Source organism: Sorex araneus, chromosome X (assembly GCF_027595985.1).
Source record: "Sorex araneus isolate mSorAra2 chromosome X, mSorAra2.pri, whole genome shotgun sequence".
NCBI lineage: Eukaryota > Metazoa > Chordata > Mammalia > Eulipotyphla > Soricidae > Sorex > Sorex araneus.
This window is the reverse complement of record NC_073313.1, coordinates 229,603,310-229,626,224: the sequence shown is the minus strand read 5'-3', so window position 1 is coordinate 229,626,224 and position 22,915 is coordinate 229,603,310. Positions and strand designations below refer to the sequence as shown.

The 22,915-nt window shown below is 39.4% G+C and overlaps 1 protein-coding gene across 1 annotated transcript in view; it reads left to right on the top strand.

Annotated features, from left to right (window-relative positions):
• The first annotated feature begins 1,206 nt into the window (after window positions 1–1,206).
• PGAP1 (post-GPI attachment to proteins inositol deacylase 1) overlaps window positions 1,207–22,915 on the top strand; it is an 88,928-nt gene continuing 67,219 nt past the window's right edge. The window contains exons 1-3 of the mRNA XM_004601400.3: window positions 1,207–1,430; window positions 7,876–8,029; window positions 14,844–15,019. Coding sequence (XP_004601457.3) covers window positions 1,281–1,430; window positions 7,876–8,029; window positions 14,844–15,019 — 480 coding nt within the window. The 5' untranslated portion in view covers window positions 1,207–1,280. The remainder of the gene's footprint in view (window positions 1,431–7,875; window positions 8,030–14,843; window positions 15,020–22,915) is intronic.

The following is a 22,915-nucleotide window of genomic DNA, read 5'->3' as shown; positions in this document are numbered from 1 at the left end:
CTGAAAACTTGATTTTTCTTCTAGCATAGTTTTAACTTCCTCTGCACAGAAACCAAAGCAGAGAGCCAACTCAGTGAAACCAAACTCAATCAGTGCCAAACACCCCTCCCCCTCCTGTACTCCAGTTGGATCGCCTGTAGTGGTGCCACGCCTTACTCCTCGGATCATTCTTAATTGGCTCCAGGGTTTTTAGGTGCCTGTGACTACGAAAGGTTCGGGGGAACGCCCTTTTCTTCTTCTCTCCCCAACCTCTTTATTCAGTGTAAACGCAAAACGAAATTCTCCCAACCAACCAACGTCATTTGAGAGTCGGAGCGAAAACTGCCGCCTGGCTTTCTGGTGGAACCAGTTTCACAAAAGGCACCCTCTGGTGTTTCGGTTCAGCGGCAACCCGGCCCAGGGGCGTCGAGCGGATCCCGCCGATACCTGATGGGGGTGGGGTGGAAGGGGCAACGAGGGTGAGGGGAACTGTAAGTGGAGAGACCAAATGCCCTGAGGGGAATTCGGGCGTCCCTCAGAGCCAAGACGAGAACGGAGCGAACCTGTTGGTGGGGGGAGTGAAAAACCAGAGTTTGGAAGGTTTGTTCCCGGGGCCCAAGGCGGCGGTCCTAAAAGTAGCTCGTTCCCGGCTCCGGCGTAGGCGCCCGCCCTGAGGCGAGGCGTCCGCGGGCTCGCTAACGCCGGGGGGAAATCAAAGTTGTGGAGTAGCGAGGCGTAAGCAAACCGAACTGGAAGGAGTCCGCCCGGGCAAGCGGAGGAGTTTGGCCCGTGCCCGCTGACGGCCGCGGCCGGCTTCCCCCCAGCTCTGGCGGTCGCTTCTCTCCCACCAGGTGAAGCCTCCCCCCTCACCTTCCCCGGCGGGGTTGGCGCCTCCAGGGCAGGGCGCGCAGCCCATCTCCATTTCCCACCCCGCCACCGCCGTCTCCCGCCGCCTTCTCTCCCCCGGCCTTCCCGCCACTCCCTCTCGGCGGCCGGCCGCGCTCGCCCCGCTCCCTCCCCGCCTTTCCCTCTCTTTCCCACCCCGCGGAGATTCGCGCTCCCGCAGCGGACCCCACCTCCTCTCTCACTCCCCGCCGCCGCCGCGGCTCGGCGGGAGGCGCGAGGGCCGCCTCGGCGCAGGCGCACTGCGCGGCGGGCGCACAGGCCGGCCGGGCATCCGCGCAGGCGCGCGCTCCGGCGGGGCTCGGGCTGGGCTCGGGCTCGGGCTGCCAGACGTTCCTCCGCTCGCGGGTGTGAGGGCTCCGGGGCCCCGCGGAGGCGGCGGCGGCGGCGCTGGCACCATGTTTCTTCTCCACACGGTCAACCTCTGGAACCTGGCATTTTATGTGTTCATGGTTTTCCTGGCAACCCTAGGGTTGTGGGACGTCTTTTTCGGCTTCGAGGAGAACAAGTGCAGTATGAGCTACATGTTTGAGTACCCCGAGTATCAGGTGAGGTTTCGCCCTCGCCTCACCCGGGCGCTCCCGAGCCGCGGGCCCCTGCCACCTGGGTTTTCTGTGCGTTCCCTTTACCTTGATCCCCCGCGCCTCTCCGGTGTCCCCATCTCCCCATCTCGGTTTTTTCTTCCCCACCCACCCCCTAGCGTCCCCGAAGACTCCGCCGACCCCCCCCCCCCCCTTGCACCGACCCTTTGTGTCTTGTGTTCTTGGTCGGGTGTATGACAGATGGTCACGGAGCATCCTCTCGGCTCCCTGCGGGGTAGTTGCTGCCCGCTTCCTCCTCTCGCTGTCGGGTCCCAGGTCCTAGCTAGCACCAGCTCTGCCGAATATCCAGGCCCAGCCCGCCTCTTCCCGGCGAGACCTCGTCTGAGCGTCCCTCCCGCAAGCCCAAAGCCCGTCCCCTTCGCGGTGCCTGCTTTAACAGGTGTCCCTGGACCCTCGTCTACTTCCCACGCGCCGGGATTTACCCCCTACTATCCCGCGATGGTGTTTCCAGACGGGCGCCGAGAGCGTATTGGGCACATCAGTTCTTAAGAATGTGTTCAGAGACTCTAGGTTTTTACTTAGCCCCGCGAGGAAGGCTAAGTTGCTGAGTTTAATCGAAAGAAAACGAAAAAAAGAAAACAGAAACAAAACAAAACACGGAGATTTCCTCCTAGCCAGATTTTGGTGATGCTCTTGTTTTGTAGGTTTTTGGGTCCGTGTGTGTACGTGCATGGCTGCATTCATGCACGCTGCCTCTTTCCAGTTGCATAGAACATCTGTGTCCCAGTGTTATTTGTTTTCTCAGGGAATGCGTTTTAGGAGAGCTGTCCTCCCCTTGTTTCTCTCTCTCCCACTCCTGCCACTCACTCTCTCCCTCCCCCCAATGCCTTCCAATACTTCTTTTTTAATATTTTCACAGTTACTTCATCAGTTTAAGCCTAGTAAAGTCTCAAATTTCATTCATAACTAGCTGTAAAATAAAAAGTGGTGGCTTATCATACAAGTGGCCAGAGGAATTTCTCCGGAATGATTATTTCTAAATGCATCATCTAATTATGGAATACATATTATAATAACGCCCTACAATAAAGTGTGTAATGTATAATGTATACTGATAAAAGGCAATTTTATATACTGTACTTTTAAAAACGTAGCAGATTTTTTTCCCTTTACACTGAAGGATGTAGATATGATTGCTCCTGTGTACAGGTCATTGTGGGAGAGCGGATTATTTTATTATGTTGCTATTATTTAGACTTTAAAACTAATTTTAAGCAGTTACTTAGGGTTTAAATTGCTGAAGTGTTCTTTCCCATGGGCAAAATATTTGTTAAGAATTTATTGTTTTGAATTTCTTTCCTGGGTTTGGTATTAATGCTTATAAGGGATTGGAAACATCTGATATCAGATGCTATTCCAAAAAGATTCTAGCATGCTACTCTAGTCTCCCAGTTTCTAAGAGAATATACTGATATATATATATATATATATATATATGGGCATTTAGTTTATTTTTCTAACCGAAATAGAGCTTCTGTTGTGTCCTTTGATTTAGGAAATTCTTGATCGATCAAAAAAATAAGCTGAAGACAAATATATTTTGGAATAGTACAGTGAAATTCCCATTTATTTGTAAGTTTGTCACATTATTGATGCTTTAAAATTTTTCTTGTGGTAGATAGTGCTTGATGTTGGGACCAAAGCATGTGAACCTAACAGATGCATTTTTGTGCCTTATGTAATTGACTTGAAAGAAACAAAATTAGGGTTGCTAATGCAGAAGAGCTATTTGATATTTTTGTTAGTAGTTTGTGTTCAGTTATTTTGTTTCAAGTTGCTTTTCTGAGGTTTTACACTTGTTTGTTAGTAGTAATTATAGTAGTAAAAGTTTCTTGCTCATATTTTTAGTAGATTTTCATTTCAGTGATGTAAGTACTGTGTTGATTTACTACAATAGTTATATTTAACTAAGTCCATTTATTTATATGTCAGGTGCCATTATTTTGTGAATATAGTTAAATCTGTCTATAGAAAGTTATTTTGAATATAGGAAGAATTCTGGATAATTGAGTCAATTCCGTTAAGAACCATTACTTTTTTTTTTTTTTGTAAGGGAATGGCATAGTACTATACTCATCACTGTGCATGAGGGGATGTGGTGTCAGGGATCAAATCTAAGTCCTGTACATATCAGCCATATACTCCAGCCCTTTGAGCTATCTCTTTTCCTTGAACCAATGGTTTTGGTGAATAAAAGTGTTCTGAATGTATGTTATTTTATTTTATTTTAGACTATCACAAAGCTATTCATGATTGGCTTTCAGTAATACAATTTTGAGACACCCATCCCTCCACCAGTGTACATTTCTCCCCTCCAGTGTTCCCAGTTTCCCTCCTACCTCCACCCCAACCCCCACTCCTCAAACCCCTGTCTGCCTTTGTGACAGGTACCTTTCTTCTTCTCCTCTCTCTCTCTCTCTCTCTCTCTCTCTCTCTCTCTCTCTCTCTCTCTCTCTCTCTCTCTCTCTCTCCCCCCCACCCCCACCACCACCACGCTCTCCTGCGCCACACTCTCCTTCCTCTTGTGCATTATGGTTTGCAATTGGATGGTGGCTTGGGTTGTGGACATGACTGCCAGGGCTTCTGGAAGTACAGGGAGGTGGGGGAAGGTAGTCTATTCTGACACCTGTACCCCCCACCCCATCACCCTGCCTCAAGAGAGCCTGGAGTTTTCAGTCACAAAACCTGCATACCTGAATTTTCAGCAGATTAGTATCTTGATGAAGTCCATCCTGGGAAGTGGAATCCAGCCAGAGGCATGGCAGCAAATTTGGATTGTGGAAGCAAATGGCTGTTGGGAGCTCTGCGTGGGTGGACACTGGTGAACCCACCCCCCTCCGGTGTTTTTTGTCTGTACAGCCTTGCTTAGGTCTCAGATTCTGTGGCTTCAGAGCTCTTTCAAGATTTATATATGGGTCTCTGAAGCAAGGCCAATAAATGAGCTTATCTGGCTGAGCCAGAGGTGGTTTGTGGGTGTGGCTCCCACATACCTAACTTTTGGCCATTTAATTTCTCGGGAAACTTGGTCCTGAGTTGTTGGGAGTCTGGTCAGAGGCAGAGTGACAGTTTTGACACTGTCAGGCTAATGATGCACTTGCCTTGCCAATTGAGGTTGACCTGCCAGCAGTGCCATGCCCCCTGGGCCCTGGTAGTGACTTCAGCAGTGGCCCTGGCAGGGCCCAGGACTGGGTCCAGGCCTTCTGCAGTATGCAGCTTGGGCACTCTAGATAGGCTGCAGCCATCAGTTCAGCAGAACCTGACCATTCAGCATACACCCCCATCTTCAGTCTCCTGACAGTTGGCCCGCAATGAGGATTACCTTTCATATGTTGGGGATGGTACAGGCTGCTCCTGGAGGAAATGGCAGCAGGACCACCCTACCTGTGGTAAATTGCTGGGGCCCTATGGTGGGGATCCAGAATGCCTTCTCAATTCTGGGACCTCAACACTTGTGCTCTGCAGTGGACCAGTGCTTCACGGTGGACTGGTTTTATTTAATGATGCTTTCCCTGAGCCAGAGTATACTAGGGGCAACCATGTTCACTCACACAGAAATTTTGTGGTCCCATTGGCCTTTCAGAGCGCTGAGAGCTTCTGTCCCTCAGCACTTTTGCTGTTCCACCACCATCTGGAATCCTCTCCAGAGGCGAGGATTCAAAAAATAAAATAAAATCCTCTCTGTGGCTCCCTCTAAACTTATTTTATATGTTGTTCACTTTTAATTATAGTTAACTCTGTTTGTTGACAGTTTGTTATGTAAAGGAAGTCCTAGTGCTTTATTTTTTCCTCTTGATGCCTTTTTAAAAACTTTTTATTCACATATACTTTAGCCAGCCAACCGAGGAAAATGGAAGGTGGTTGAAATGTATTTAATTTTATTCTATCATTTTCTTTTATCTGGGGGCCTCCTAAGCAACTTTCAGCGGTCCTGGGGTCACTCTGGCACTACTGTACCAGTTGGGCAGAATGATTGAATGCTAGGACCTGGCAGTGCAGTGTTGCTTGTTAAGTTTACAGTGTCTCAGGACATTTTGATGGGAATTTGACATAGATTGTTTATGGTGATGTCCTCAAAGGAGTATCCAGGAATGAGCATGAATGATCAGAATTCTGTGTTTAGAACACTGAGGCTTTTCAGTGTTATTTTTATTTTTTTTTTACAGTTTCATTTTTTAGTATTAAAATTTTTTCATAGGTTTCAGATGCAGCTTCACACTTTAGCATTTGTATATACAAAACCATGTTCTCCACCTTGGGCGTTATTATCTCCCACAACCCTCAGTAGAAATCTTCTACCTATTTCACCCACCTCATCCTCTTGTCAAAATTTAAGGATTTTTTTTTTGGTGTATGTGTCTATTTGCTTTGCTTTATTTCTTAATTTTCCATGAGTAAAATCACATTAACATAAGATTGGTATTTGTTATTCTCTGTCTGACTTATTTCATTCACATACTCCCTTCAAGATTCAGTCACATTGAATAGCAAGATTTCATACTTTTATTTTTTATTGCTCATGAACATTCCATTGTGTATATATACCACTTCTTTATCCACTCAGCCACCCTTGGACACCATATGTTGACTATTTTGACTAGTACCATAATGAAGAGAGGGATCCATAAATCTTTTCAAATTGATGTTTTGGTGTTCTTAGGGTAACTACCCAAAAGTGGAAGTTTGGGATCATATGTTAGTTTTGTTTTCAGTTCTTTGGTAAAACTCCATACATTTTTTATAGTGACTATCAGTTTACATTTTCCCAATTATAACATTGCTGGATCATTAAATTTATCAATATATTCTTTAATTCTATCATTCATTGTAACTGGTTTCATTTATGATTTCAATCCCTTAAAACTAAGAGCAAAAAGAGAGCTTATACTTTACTACGAATTTTACAAATGGCAGGTTTATAAATATATTTTAAAGATAAAACTAAGAGCTAATTTATATATTTTTGAAATTAGTTTTAATGTTAATGGGTTAAATTGGTTCATTTTGTATATATACTTACATGAATTGCAAAGTAATTTAAAACTTGCTGACAAATCAGTACCTGGCCATGAAAACAGAAACATTAATTCATTAGAACATCTATGGCAAAAAGATAGCATACATGTCTTAACCAAGACAGGTGTTAAAGTTCAAATTCATTTGCTTAGCACATTCTGTGTTAAAGCATATTTTACTGAGAAACCAGAAAGCTGTATTACAAAACAGCATTTTTTAAAAGATTTTATTATTGAATCACTCTGAGGTAGATCTTTACAAAGCTGTGCATATAGTTAGGTTTCAGTCATATTGAGTCCCAACACCCTATAAAACAAATTTTCTTCTGAAAGATATCAATGTATCACTGTCATCCTGTTGATCATTGATTTGCTCTAGCGGGTCCAGTAATGTGTTCGTTCATCCTAGCCCTGAGATTTTAGCAGCCTCTTTTTACTTGTCCATCCCACTGGTGCCATTAGAGGCTCTTCAGGGTCAGGGGAATGAGACCCATCCTTGTTACTATATTTGGCATATGAATACACCACAGGGAGCTTGCCGGGCTCTCCCCTGTGCGGGCAGTAAACTTTCGGTAGCTTGCCAGGTAGCTGAAAGATATAAGAACAGAAATTTGTAGTTTGGATCTGAGTAAAAGAGACACATTATAAAACATCTTAAATTAGCATTTTTTTTAAAAAAAAGTAGGGATAACTTGGCGGTATTTCAGATACTGGGGGCACTTGAAAAGTATATTCCAGGACCTGAGTTTGAACCCTTGTACCTCTGGGATCCTGTATAATGCTGGGTGTGGCCCTGGTATCCCTGGCACTGCCAGGGTAGCTCTGGTAGCTGCTACGTCCTCAGGCCATACATTTAATCATCTGGCCCAGTTAGTCATTTATTGCCAAGAGTGAACACTCCTTGGGAGATTCCCTTAAAAGGTGGGGTGTGGGGGGGGAAGCAGAAAAATAGGAAAAGAGGAATTTATTTGATAATAAAAAGGTTTTGTTATTTCTAAGTATAATTGTTAATAATTAAAAATTAATGAGGTTTCCAATTATATTTACCTGTAATTTGCTGTCATATACCAGTGTCTTTCAGCTGTTGGCAACGACTGTTTTGAATAGACTGTAGTCATAAAAAGTCCAGGTAGTTTCATTTTATGTTTTTGTCAATACTGTGCAGTTAAAACTCACATAGAACTCACTTAGTTTAAGACTATTCTTCAAATGAATAAACTAAAAAATTCAGCTTGTTTTGTGCTTAACCAAGCTTTAATTTCTATAATATTTTTATATCACACAATTGAAAATTTAATAATTCAGAACTGGGTACAGTGAGACTTGTATCAATAAAACTGACTAAAGTAAAATTGCTTTTTTATTTTTTTCTGCTGTAGAAAATAGAACTTCCCAAGAAACTGGCAAAACGCTATCCTGCATATGAATTATATCTTTATGGAGAAGGATCCTATGCTGAAGAACATAAAACTCTCCCCTTGACAGGTATTCCAGTTATCTTTCTTCCTGGTAATGCTGGAAGTTATAAGCAAGGTAAGTCTCAGAATTAAAATTTGAAAGCTATAAATTGACAATGATTTCAGATACCTACTCTGTTTAATTATTGTGTTAGGCATACTGGAAGACACAAATTATATGTGACATTTTATCTGAGAGGAAGTACTTGTGATCACTTTCCAAGGAGTCAAAAGGAAAAAATGAGTAAGATTGAATGGGGGTGCGAGTACATAATATAGAGATTCAAAAATCAGCCGAAGAAATAAATTTATATTAGAAATGGAGATTAAAGACTAGGTAGGAACTAGCATTGATTAGAGAACGAAATCAGTGATTTATAGTACTCTGAAAAAGAGAGAAGATTGGTTTCTTTCATTCGAAACTATTTAAGTTAGAGAGGTCTAGAAGTACTTAATGAGAACATAGAAATGTAAGGGCAGGGAAATTATGTGTACAGATTTAAAATTGGTTGTTGACTTGGAAATAAAATAATTTCTTGGCATAGCAACCAAGTAATTTGGGATTAATTTAAAATAAAATCTGCTCTTTAAATTATTAAATAGTATATCCTTTTGTATAATAGATTAAAATTATATCATCACTAATTACATATTTACGTATTTACCTATTTAATGTTTATTAATAGGGTACCTGCCATGACTAGACAGGGATCTAGTTAGTAGATAAACTAGGACCAATAAAATCTCTTCCTTCATTGTATATGTATTCTTGTTAAGAAGCCAACCACCTAACACATATGACAGTTAGGTTACAATGCAGAAAGATCACATAAACCAGAGTAAGTGTTAGAGAATACATAGTTAAGAAGGGAGGCTATTTTTAATGAAGTGACCATGAAAGGGCACTTGAGAAGGTGCCATTTGAGAAGACTTGATTATAGCAAGCGACTGTAGATGTGTGACTCTTTGGGAGAAGTTCTTGAGCAAGAATGTTCTTAGTGTACGTAAAGCCACTGAAAACTAGAGAAAGTGGAGATATGTAAGAATGGCAAATGTAATTACAGGCTATATAATATAAGTTGTGGAAAAGACTTTGAATTCTCATTTCGGTTTAATGGGAACCTGTTGGAGGATTTCGCGTAGGAAATGAGATAATCTCACAGTTGGTAAATAATTTTTATTTGAAGCTTGGCACAGAGAAATGCATTGAATATATATTTGGTTAATTTGGGGGGAGGCTATTCCCAGTGTGGTGCTGATGGGTCAGTGCTTGAGGCTGCTGTGGGGCAAGCCCTGCAGTGCCCAGAACTCCTACATGCACCTCAACCCTTGAACCATCTTCCCTATCCTATAAACTAATATCCACATAACAAAATCCTCAATCAAGAAGTACAAAATTACCAGCACTGGAAACAAAAAAGAACCCTGTGTTGCTTGTTTTCATGATTAAAACTCATTTTCCTCTTTTCAGATATAACTAAATCCTAACTGATTATGAGGTAGTAATTTCCTTGACTTTCTTTATATTTTCAGCTTCTAAGTATGCATCTCTAATGCAGACCATTTGCTTCAGACTAGTTTTAAACTTTGAAATATAAGTCTAATCATTTTATGGCTGCTTCCAACTCATTTAAAAAATTTGTCCAAATTATTTTTCTGAGCTCTAATTTTTTTCACTTTATCCACTTTCTTCTCTCTATATTACTCTCTTGTATAGCTATACCATAGTTCAGACATTCTTTTTTTTAGGTCTTTGTGTTATTTGCATATATGAAATTACAAATTATGAGCATCAGATCCCAATCCTAGAAAGAGGTTTCAGAGAGGGAGGAGCCACCAATGGCAACCACTACAGGTATCATTAGTCAGAGCGAGGACAGCCTGCATCCCTAACCCAGGGCACGAATCACTGCTAAATGACTGCTGAGCCATAGATTATAAGGCCACTCCTTCCCTAACATCGGACCCTTCTACACAAGTTCTGTCCCTAGTGCAACCATTAAATATTTGGCCAGAGACCAGGATCTCTCAGGCTTGGGAGCAAAGAGTGAATAAATTCCTGATCAGGTAGTACTTTACCAGTCAGGGGTAGTCCAAAGCAAGTACCATAGTTGATGCCAAATCTGTTCAGAGATACAATGCGTCTGGGTACTCTTATGCACCATTAAGCAATTGGATCCAAACTGATGGTTACACCTATGTTGTTGTCAACAAATTGGCTGTCCAGGCTATTCTTGTCTATATCATCCCAGCTTATCCTACTCTGTTTATATGATTCCAGCTTATCCCATAAACTTGAGACAGCAAATTTCCAGTAGCTACAGGAGCCAAACACTACCATCTGGGCCAATATAAAACTAGACTCTCAACACTACCAGATGGTGGTACACTACTTCACTACTACAACATGGTGCCAGATATAATGAAGGGACAGATGAATTCATTTGCGCAAATGTATGATGAGGAAAGCCTTGAAAGGACCCTAAACACTTTAGACCTCTCTAATTTCCCTTAAGAGGAATTCAAAGAAAGAATGATTAGGCTATTTACTGAATTGAAGAAAATAATGCAGGAGAGTTCCAACAAGGAAAGAGAAAGTGTGAGAAAATGTCCATCATAAATCGCTGAACTGTGAGTATAGGAGAACTGAAAAATACAATAGAGGAAATAACAGAATGACAGAAACAGAGGAATAAACCACTGTGTTTAAAGACAAGATGCATGAAGTAATCCAAAAAGAATAAAAGAAGGAAAAAAGAGGAAGTTAAGAAAACATCAGAGGTCTGTTGAACAGTCTGAAGTCACACAGAGTATCTGAATTATAGGGGTCCCAGAAGAAGTTTTGTTGAGAAGAATTATAGCTGAAAACTTCACTAATGTGAGACTTGATGTAGACACCCAGATCCAGAAAGCAAAGAGAGTTCCAAACAGAATAGACCCAAACATAAAAATATGAAGGCATGTTGTAATTTAAATGGCAAGGGCCAAAAATAGAGATGTATTCCTAAGAGCACCAGGAACAAAGTCAAAACTTACCTATAAGGGAGCCCCCATAAAAATTACAGCAGATATTTAAATAGCTCTTATAGGTTAGAAGAGAATGGTATGATATATTTTAGATGGCAAGTTAAATTAACATATAAACAATAATACTTCATCCAGCTAAGTTATCATTAAGATGTGATGGTACAACAAAACCTTCACTGACAACAGCTAAAAGAGTTCTTGGTCACCAAAATAGCACTGCCAGAGGCATTCAATGATCTCATTTAAAAGGCAAAAAAACACAAAGATTACAGGAACATTCAGAGCCCATACAATAAGATAGTGCTGGATACCTCAGTTGAATGATTATGTTTAATGTCAGTGGTCTGAACCCACTGTTTAAAAGACAGGATGGATCAGAAAAACTGAGCCCAAACTTCTGCTGCTTGCAAGATCCCTGAACTAGATTAAAAACAGGCACAAGAATAAAAGGCTGAAAAACAGTCATACCAGCAATCAATAGGCATGGATAGCCATACTTTTATCATACAATGTATACTTCAATCTAAGTAATAATAAAATACAGAGATGGACATTATATGATGGTCAAAGGATCTCTCTATATTCCAAAAGCATGTGACTTTCAATAACATGCACCAAACAATCATCAATATATGTAAACAGCTACTAGTGGGTCTGAAGGAAAATATTGACAGCATCATAATTGTAACAGGAGATTTTAAAACCATACTTTCTTCATTGAATAGACCAGCCAGACAGAGACTCAATATGGGGAACTGAAGCCTTAAAGAAAGAAATAGAAGTGATAGGTTTAATAGACATTTATTAAATATTTATAGGGCTCTCCACCTCCCAAAAGCTGATTGCACATTTTTCTGTTTTTTTTTTTAAATAATTTATTTATTTTTTAATTAGTGAGTCACAGTGAGGGTACATTTTTCTGTTTTTCATGTGTCACTCTGGGATAGACCACATATTGGGACACTATAAAAATCTTCATAAAATAAGAGAATGGAAATATCTCTCAGATCATAATGCTATGAAAATGGAAATAAACCTCAAACAGAAAGCTGGGAAAAACTCAAAACCTTGTTTTGTTTGTTGCTTTGAACACCACTGTGTTCAGGGATTACACTTGGGTGCTTAGTATTGTTTACAGTTCCAGTGATTAAACCTGGTTAACTGCATGCAAGACAAGCACCCTACCTTCTGTACTTTCTTGACTAACATTCAGACACTTAGAAGTTAAACAAAATACAACTGAACAATTGTTGGGTCAAAGAGGAAGTTTTTTTAAAACAAGAAAAACAAGCTCCCTGAATACAAATGAAAATTAAGACATGACATGAGTAATTAAGACACAGCAAAAGCTGTACTAGGAGTGAAACTCATAGCAATATGGGCATTCCTCAAGAAACAGGAACAGACACAAATAAATGATCTAACCTCACTACAAACTAGAAATAAGAACAATGAAGGGAACCCAAAGGAAGTAAGAAAGGAAATAATAAAATCTAAGCAGGGCTAGAAGTACTATAGGGTTTAAGGTGTTGACCTTGCATGTGGCTTACCTGGTGTTTCCTAGCATCATATATGATCCCCTGAACACTGCCAAGAGTGATCCCTGAGTCCAGAGTCAGGAGTAAGCTCTAAGTACCACCTGGTGTGCCCCTTCCCTCAAAAAGAGAATTGAAGAGAAATCAAGTACTTTTAAAATTTGTATGGAATCACAAGCTCCCAGAATACCTATAGCCATTCTAAGGGAAAAATGAGGTATTGCATTCTTAGAGCATATTACAAAGCTTTAGTAATCAAAACTGTGTTGAACTAGAACATATATAGACTCTCAGGTCAGTAGAATAGAATTAAGAACCCAGAAATAAGGGTACTTGACATGTGATAAGAGGCAAACTGCATGAAATAGAGGAAGAAGAGCCTATTCAATAAATGATACTGGAAAAACTGGATAGTCAAATGCAGATAATTGAAATTAAGCCCTTATTTCAAACCAAAAGCTAATTAAAATGAATCAGAGGCTTTGATATTAAACCTGTTTCTATAAAATATGTTGCTGGAAGCAGGCAGGAATTTTGGTGAAACTTACCTCAGATGAGTCTTTAATTGATAGGATCCCATTAGTTAAAAAAAGGAAAAAAAGGCAGAAATGAACATATAGATGTATATAAAGCTAAACATTTGTACTGAGACTAAAAAAAATGAGATTAAAGCCAAAAGAGAACCTACTTATTGAGAGAAAATACTAGTACATCATGTATCAGTAAAAGAAGTAATATGGCACCTCTTCTCTTTTAAAAAAAGAGAAGAATTTTACCTTTTCTCTTCTTGCTTCTAGTTTGGAGGAATCGCTATACTACAAGGAGTCCCTCTGAACACTAACAGGAATTCGGGGGTGGTGTGAGGGTGCATGGTTCTGGGTGGGTGGTTCTGGGCCTCTGTCTGTGTCTTGGGTGAAGGACAAGTTCTTGTCATGCCAGAGATGGGTCAGTGATCCCAAAAAATTCAGTGACTTTTCAGTCTTAGCATTAAAAGTCTCTAAATGTAAAAGAGAAGGAAAAAAAGAAAGAAAATGGGCTAATATCCATGATATTTAAAAGTCTCTTAAAACTCATCATCAACAACAACAAAAACTCCATCAAATGGGGAGAGGAGATGAGCAGACAAGATGTCATAAAGGTAGCCAATGGACATATGGAAAAGTGTTCATCATAACTGATTATCAGAAAAATGCAAATCAAGACAATGAGATAGCAGCTAACACCAGTGAAAATGGTTTATATTAAAAATCCTGAAAACAATATGTGCAGGTTAGAATGTGGTGAAAAAGAAGCTCTCATTCAGTGTTTGTGGGACTCTTGCCTGGTTTAGCCTCTTTGGGAAATTCTTTGGAGGCTTCTCAAAAAATTAGATCTAGAATTTCCATATGATCCTGCAATTTCCACTTCTGGACATCTATCTAAAGTACACAAAAAAACTTTAATCAGAAAGAAAATACACAGGCTGTTATTGACTGCCACATTATTTATAGCAGTCAAGATCTGCAAACAACCCAAATACCCTATTGTAGTACGTGTATGTATGTGTGTGTATATATATATATACATACATATATATACCTGTGTATAATTATGTAATGGAATAATACATATGCCGCTCCTCTCGGAGAGCCTGGCAAGCTACCGAGAGCATCTTGCCCGCATGGCAGAGCCTGGCAAGCTACCTGTGGTATATTCGATATGCCAAAAATGGAGATGTTACTGGTGCCCACTCGAGCAAATCGATGAGCAATGGGATGATAGTGACAGTGACATATGCAATGGAATACTACTCTGCCATGAAAAAAGATGAAATCTTATAGTTACCTTCAACTTAAATGGAAATGGAGGATGAAATACTAAATGAAGGAAGTTCAGAAATAAGAAGTCAAGTACCTGATGATTGTCACTCATATCCAGAGTTAAATTAAATAAAGGATTAACAACTACTATTGGTAATAAACCCTGAGATAGGGTCAACAGAACTGTGATCAAAGTGCTGGGAAATGTGGGAAGGGTAATGACCTTGGGATATAGTGGAGGGATCCATGAACTCTGGAGGTGAGTCATGGTGTAGAAGCACTGCAAAAATAAAACAATAATATTAGTACTATTGTAAAAGGAAAAAAAAAGTAGTCAGAGATATGGTATAGCAGGTAAGGTACTTGCCTTATACACAGCTGACCTGGGTTCAATTCCTAGCACTCCACCTGGTCCCCCAATCCTGCCAGGAGTGATCCCTGAGCACAGAGACAGTATTCTTTTTAAGAGACCATGAAATAGAATGGATGAAATGGAAAAAAAAATGTTTTATGCCCTTTTACTCTACAGTTCGTTCTGTTGGCTCCATTGCACTTAGAAAAGCAGAAGACATTGATTTCAAGTACCACTTTGACTTCTTTACTGTGAATTTCAATGAAGAACTGGTGGCACTATATGGTGGAAGTCTTCAGAAGCAGACTAAATTTGTGCATGAATGCATTAAAACAATCCTCAAACTCTATAAGGTAAGAGATCCATGTCAGTCAACAAGGAGAAAATGTCATATTTAAAGGACTCAACAAATTTTTTATGAATATGTATTTTTTATTATTGATGCAACATTGTTTTGCAATATTATGGAATTTCAGAGATTTAGCTAATTTGTTTAAAACCAGACTGGAGTGATAGCACAGTTGATAGGATGTTAGCCTTGCACGCGGCTGACCCAGGTTCGATTTCTCCATCCCTCTCGGAGAGCCTGACAAGCTACTGAGACTATCCTGCCAGCATGGCAGAGCCTGGCAAGCTACCTGTGGCATATTCAATATGCCAAAAACAGTAACAAGTCTCACAATGGAGACATTACTGGTGCCCACTCAAGCAAATCGATGAACAACAGGACTACAGTGCTACAGTTTAAAACCACTCATCACTGAAGTTACAGAGCTGTCCAATCACCATAGAGATTCTTCTCTTCATACCTATTGTTACCTGTTCCCCCCACCCTCTTGTAACTACCATAGTTTTCACTAAGGACTTAACTTTTTAAAATCAGTTATTTATTTAGAAGCTGAAAGCAGTAGGATGCTTTTTAAAAATTGAATCATCGTAAGATGCAGAGTTACAAAGATGATACTTTTTAATGTGAGAATTCTGTGGACTTGAATTCATTTTCTTTTTTGTTTGTTTTTCATTTATTTTGTTTTGCTAAGAATGAACTCAGGGCTTCATGTATGCCAGACATGGTCTCTATCACTGAGTCACATCCTTTGCTCCTCGGTGGTGATTTTTTAAGTTAACACTGAATTTATTAAAAGCTTTTTCTGTTGAATATAGGGAAAACATTATTTTTTTTATTCATGGATTTGGAGTACAATGTATATCCTAAATACCACTAGTATGAATTTCTGCTTCTGTTTATATGTAAGTGGTAGACCATATGAAAAGCAGTTACAAAATTAGTTAAGCACTTGTTGGGCAACCCTTCAGTAAAGACTGTGATCACTAATAGAAGTAAAATATATTCAAGTGAGCTTTATCATTGACAGGCTTTCTGCCTAGAAGCATGTTTTTTAGATCACAGGCAATAAGGGGGATCAAGAAGAGAGCACTGATATCATGAATCTCAGCAGGGCAGAAACTTTGGGCTACCAAGTGCATATACTTGTGAGCAGGGTATGAGGAAGAGAAGATATTCACATGATCACATGATCACAAGTGATCTTTTCTGAAATTTTAACTACAACAGGAAAGATTAACTTTACATTGGAGAAAAGCAATAGGCATCATTCTAACCAAAGCTACTGTCATAAATAACACATTGGTACCATGAAACCCCCCTGTATGATGTATTGAAAGGATGCAACTTAAGTTGTGTGACATTATTGTCAAAAGTGTACAACTTTATTCTCCGTATGAGGTATTGAAAGGATGCAACTTAAGTTCTGTGACATTATTGTTAGAAATGTACAACTTTATTCTCATCATGAGAAAATTTCAAACAAATCAAAATTGAAAATTACTACAAGATAGTCCATACTCCTCAAAGTATCAAGGTTGGGTTCATAGAGAAAGTACTGGGGTTAAGGTGCTTCCCTCACACACAGCTAATTGTGATTTGATCCCTGACTCTGCATGTTGTCCCCTGAACACAATGGTATGTTCCCTGAACACAGAGCCAGGAGTAAGCCCTGAATACCATTAGATGTGGCTCCCAAAATAAAACAAATGATTGTTGTCTTGAAAATCAAAGATGTAAAAAACTGTCACTACAGATCAGAGGAGGAGATTAAGGAAAAATAACAAATGTTCAGGGTGGAATGCTTGAATGGTTGAAATACTGAATTACAAAAAGTAAAATAGTGGGAGAATTTGTTAAATTTATATTAGGTTTACAGTTTAATCATATATATTATTAAATAACATGTTATTACCCATGTTTTTCTTGATTTTGATCATTGTACTATGATTTTTTTCAAAAAATATCAAGGGTAGTTTAGTGATAAGTGTGTGGGACTTCTCAGTTCTATTTTTACTTTTTTCTGGTTGACAAATAAAAAAGGTTGAAGTTGGAGACAGATAGGTAGGGTGTACTTGCACACATCTAACCTGGGTTCAGTCTCCAGCATCCTATATGTCCCCTGAGCATCACCAGAAGTAATTTTCTTTTCTTTTTTCTTTTTTCACCAGAGGTAATTTCTGAGCACAAAGCTGGGAGTAAGCCTAAGCATCACTGTGTGTGGTCCCCACAGAAAGTTCATTTGCAGAAAAAAATGCATTATAAGACTCATAGCTAAATTAAAGGAAAATATGTGTAATAGTTAAAAGGATGGTAAGAGGAATGAATAGTCTGCCATGGTATGAAGGGATCTATTAATTTGCAGTAATAATTTATATAATGTAATTTCTATAGTAGCAACATAAAATGATATAGCCAAAGATAAAGTGGAGGAGAAATATTCAATCCAAAAGGAGAAAAGGGAAAGAAAGGGTAAGAAAGGAAATGGCAAGATTATAGAGTTAAACTTCATTATATCATCAATTACATTAATTATAGATGAATCAGGCACTCCAGTTAAAAGGAAGATTTTATTAGCGTGGATAAAAAGCAAAGGTCCCACCATGAATATCACTCATTGGTATAGCACATATATTGTATGTGTAAGACCTTGAGTTTATTTTACTTTATTTTGTTTTAATTGTCATTTATTTATTTATTTATTTATTTATTTTTGAGTCACTGTGATATACAGAGCTACAACGCAGATCACTGTCAGGTTTTAGTTATACAGTGTTCTAACACCCATCCCTCCACCAGTGTACATTTCCCAGCACCAGTGTCCCCAGTTTCCCTCCTGCCACCCTTCCCCAAGCCTGTCTCTACTGCAGGCACTTTCCTTCTCTCTCTCTCTCTCTGAAGGCCTTGAATTTAATCCTGGCATCACTCCAACCACAAAATTCGATATGATATGATATACACCAAACTACAAATTAATCTTTCTACAAGAAATCAAAATCTACTTCAAATATAAAGGTATTGGTAAATTTAAAGTAAAATGGGAAAATGTATACACTTAAACACAGATCATAGGAAAGGTAGAATACCATCTTAATATTAGTTAAAGAAATAAAAGACAAAGGATATTAAGTGATTGAAGAGGAAAATTTTTAAATGATAAATATGACAGCTCTATGATAATTTTAATGATAGCTCATTAAGAAGGCAAAAATATTTACACAAATTCATGAAATGGCACCAAAAGAAATGAAGAGACAAATCCATAGAGATGTAGAATTCAGTAATTCTTTATAGCAGTCCATAACATATATTTTCAGGAAATCAGTAAGATATAGAATATTTTAATACTAATAATCTACTTATTAAGTGTTTATAGAGCAGTTTACCCAAAAAACTTTTGTAACAGTTTTCTCCTTAAATGCACATGGAAGGCCTGAGCAGTAGTTCAATAGGTAGGGTTTTTGCCTTGCATGTGTCAGACCCAGGTTTGAACCTTGGTACCCCATATGTTCCTAGAGCCCACTGGGAGTGATCTCTGAGCTGAGAGCCAAGAGTAAGCCTGAGTACTGTGAACCAAAACAAAAAAACAGACAAAAAAAGCACCTGGAGCTTTTGCTAGGATATGTTGCATACTAGGCCATAAAAAAAATGGTCTCATAAAATTTCAAATTCAAGTCATATAGTGCATATGTTCTGAATATAACAGAATTTGGAAATCCACAAAAGCAAATCTCAGAAATTCTCAAGTAATTGAAAATCACTTCTAGATGATTCAGAGGTCAAAAAGAAAATAACAAGTTTGAAAATGTTTTGAATTGAAAAAAAATGTTTTGAATTGAATTAAATTAAAAATACATCATCAAAATTTGTCAGATTAAAGTAGCTTTTATAAGGACTACATTGTCTTCAATACTTGTATTAGAAAAGAGTAAGTGTTGAAAGCTAGAGGAGACAGCACTATAGAGCCTTTAAAAAGAAACTGTTAAAGGAAAACTATGAACAACTTAGTGTCAACACATTTGACAACTCGAATGAAACGCACCAGTCTCTTGTACAGAGATTCTAGCTAGTACAGTAGGCCAGAAGAAGAAATAAAATTAATAAAATTTGAAAAGGAAGAGTTAAAACTATCTCTGATCACAGATGACATAAATATCCAAAAACTTTTAAGGAATTTTAGAATTCGAAAGTGAAATTAGTGACATCAGAGAACAAATAATATTTTTTAAAGATCACTGAACAAATAAAAAATGAATTCTAAAATACATTTAAAGTAGTTTAACATAATTTTGTTTTGTTTAGTTTTGTTTTGGGGCTACAACTGGCGATGCTTAGGGGTTACTCCTGGCAGTTCCCGGGCATCGTGTGAGATGCCAGGATAGAAGTTGGGTTGGCCATTTGCAAGGCAAATACCCTATCTGCTGTTCTAGTCTCCAGTACCCCCACCCCCCCCAAAAATTGGTTTTTTTTTGGGGGGGGTCACACCCAGCGATGCACAGGGGTCACTCCTGGCTCTGAACTCAGGAATTAACCCTGGCGGTGCTCAGGGGACCATATGGGATGCTGGGAATCGAACCTGGGTTGGCCGCATGCAATGCAAACACCCTACCCGCTGTGCTATCACTCCAGCCCCAAATTCTTAATGGATAACTATCATTGTTGCAGTGAATGTAACTAGCTTCAGGTTCCTGGCAGTGAGTAAGGATAGCACACTGACCACCAGGTGTCTTTTTTAAGTGTTACAGCTCTTTATTTCTCCCATATATTAGAAGCTTGGGTAGGCAGAATGAGTCTCAGGAAAACATATTTTCCACGTTTTCCATACATTCCATACTTCCCAGTGGAATCAGCACTTCCATACACATTAGCTTATGTGCATTGCTGTCTTCTCTGCCCTTTACCTGTTTGCCATTTGTGACAAACTATGTAAATGATGACGACTATGTAAATAATGGCGACTCTGACCAATCCTCTTGGTAGGTTAGTTCATTGATATATTAACCAGGTGTGTGTGGCATGAACTACTTGGTATGTCCACTCATGTTGTGTCCATTTGAAGGTCTAATTATCTTAATGTAATTTGTTGGTAGAACCCACTAGAATGTAAAAAGCCAGGTATAGTTTCTTTGTTGTTTTCCTGCCACCTCTAAGATTCTCTCTAACCTACTTAACCATCTTAGGAGTGGGTGCCTTACATGCCTTTAAGATAGGCATCTCTGAAGTTACTTTCTTGTAGAAATGGACATTGCTTTATTATAGAGCATTCTTCCTTATTCTGTAAGATTCTGGGTCAAGAGAACCATGGTCAATGTTTGGCAGTTCAGAAGAGAGCAGTTGGCAAAGTAGTTAAAAATTAGGATCCTTTAGAACTCTTAGATTCTGGAGGAGATAAATTTGGTGATGAGCTCTAGAATACAAGGAGCAAATGCTAAGGTAAAAACTATTAGCATTACAGGCTCTGAGTTGGGCAATAGCCAGGAAAGATGATTCCAATTAAGTTTTCAGGAAAACCAACTCTGCGTGACCTTGTCTCACAGTTGGGAGGCTTGATTAGTTCTGTTTAGTTATACTGTCTTGAATTGTCCAAATTGATTATCGAAAAGCAACATTCTTGCTATAACATCAGGCAGGTAAGTGCTTTCTTGGCATCAGTAGGCATAAAAAGCTCTACAGTTCTCTGAAACAACTGCAGTGAGCCTTAACTTGTGTTTGCAGTGCCAGAAGAGCATCAGCAGTATTAGTAGTAGTATATACAGGTTCAAAAAAGAGATAATGGTTGTGGTATTAGAGGATATGATTTCTCCTATTTTTGTGGTTGTTCTGGCTGATATGCCTAGAGTGACCAGAAAGAGAATGAATATGGGAAATGTCTTGTCTCTTGAGGATCAGGTGTTAAGTACCCCGGTAAAGGAAAAGGAAGGGGAATGTCTGGGGATACAATGTTTATATTGGGAAAAAGATACCCAATGATGCCTGTTTTAGTCCGCTTGACTGGGAGACAGGACTTTACTCTGAGGCCAAAGATTAAAAATAAACATCCTCTGTGGCAGACAGGCTGAGGTTGTAGGTTTCACTATTAAAGGGTTAGTTATTGCCTTAGTGGCATCATAGATAAAATACTGCGTGACTAATTTGGCTGCTTTCAGTGGAGCCAAGTGTGGATATATAATCTGAATGTAATTTTGGGGGTGTTTTCCAAAAGATCATGGGTCTTGCTTTATCCAAGAATAAGGACTGGTCTTGTGACTCAACTGAGTGAGTGTTACACCTGCAGAAGTGTCAAGTAAGCTTTGTTGTATTGGCCTTCCGTCTCAGAGTCATGAGGAGCCTGACGATAAAGTGCTGGTGGGAAGAGGGTCATGTTTGGGGGCTTCAAAGGGCAGATTTTGATGCTGTTTGCCCAGGGATTTTAGATTGACCTGACATACCTAACTCATACTCCATTTTGTGTCAGAATGGTCTGTCACCAGGGAGAATGTTTTAAATGATGAAGGTTAAATTATATTATAAACTTTGAGTCTAGCTTCCTATGGGGGCTTCTTCATTCCATGTAGACGAGATGCAAATGGGGGTCTGAGTTTTAAGGAGTACAGAAGAGCAACAGATCCACGTGTAAGAAAAGAGTTAAGATTCATTTCATCAAAGGAGGCTAGTAGTTCCATTATGAGACAGGAAAGTTTGGGCTGAAGTGGGGGTGAGGAGTAAGATCCCTCTTTCCACAGTGTGAACACATAAGTGCATCACTAGGGAATCCCATTCCCTGATGTTTGTAGGATAAATTAGTTCATAGCTTTGTGAGGTGGAGTCTATACATTGGCAGGCTAAATTGGTATGAAAACTGTGAAGTGATCTTGGAACTGTCTGGTGAATAGTGTTGTTTAGAAATACCAGGAAGAATAAGAATAAGGAAGGGGATGATCAACCAGGAGGTATAGTGAAGAATGCTCATTTTCTCCACCAAGAAAGAGGTCCCTTATGTGTGAGCAGAAGTAGATAGAAAGCAAGGATGGAATTTGCAGTTTGATTAACAGCACAAATTCAAATTTTAATCCCACATCCCATGTACTTATAAATTAGAAGATGACTAGAAGGAAAAGTAAGGAATAGGTTTTGGTCCTTGCCCTTATATTTAACAGGAGGCTCAGATGCTGGAATTGGTATACTCTGTCCCATGGTCAGTGTCAGAGTTAATGTCTTCATCCTCTGTTGAGAAAATATCCACAAACTTCTTTTTTTTTTTAAGTTTTTAATTAGGAAAAAAATATCATGAAATTTTCTCCAGTAGATCAAATGAGTTAAGACTGCTTCATAAAATTTGTTGAAAAAGTGTTAGGGTCATCTCATTACAACTTACTACAGTTATTATGCACATTTCCCCTTTAAAATACAAGTTAGAATTATTTTATTTTATTTTATTTAAAAAAATGTTTTATTAGTGAATCACCTTGAGGTACAGTTAAAAACTTATGAACCCTCATGTTTGCATTTTGTTTACATCCCTCCACCAGTGCCCATTCTCCTCCACCAATGTTCCTAGTATCCTTCCCACCCTCCCCCTCAACACCCCCACCCCACCCCACCTCTGTGGCAGGGCATTCCCTTTTGTTCTCTCTCTCCTTTTGGGTGTTGTGGTTTGCAATAGAGGCACTGAGTGCCCCTTGTGTTTGGTCTATAGTCTATTTTCAGTGCGCATCTCCCATCCCGTGTGGGTCCTCAAATCAAACAGAAGGTGAATACACCAGCTCAGAATTTCAGGAAGGGGTAGAAAGGACTGGAAAGGGACTCTTTCCCTGGGTTTATAATTCTGATGAATGTTGTCCACTTCCATATACTTTGACCACTAGTGTTCCTAGAAGATAAAGTTCCAAGGAGGACTCAGAGAGTTAACCTAACCCTCTTAGAA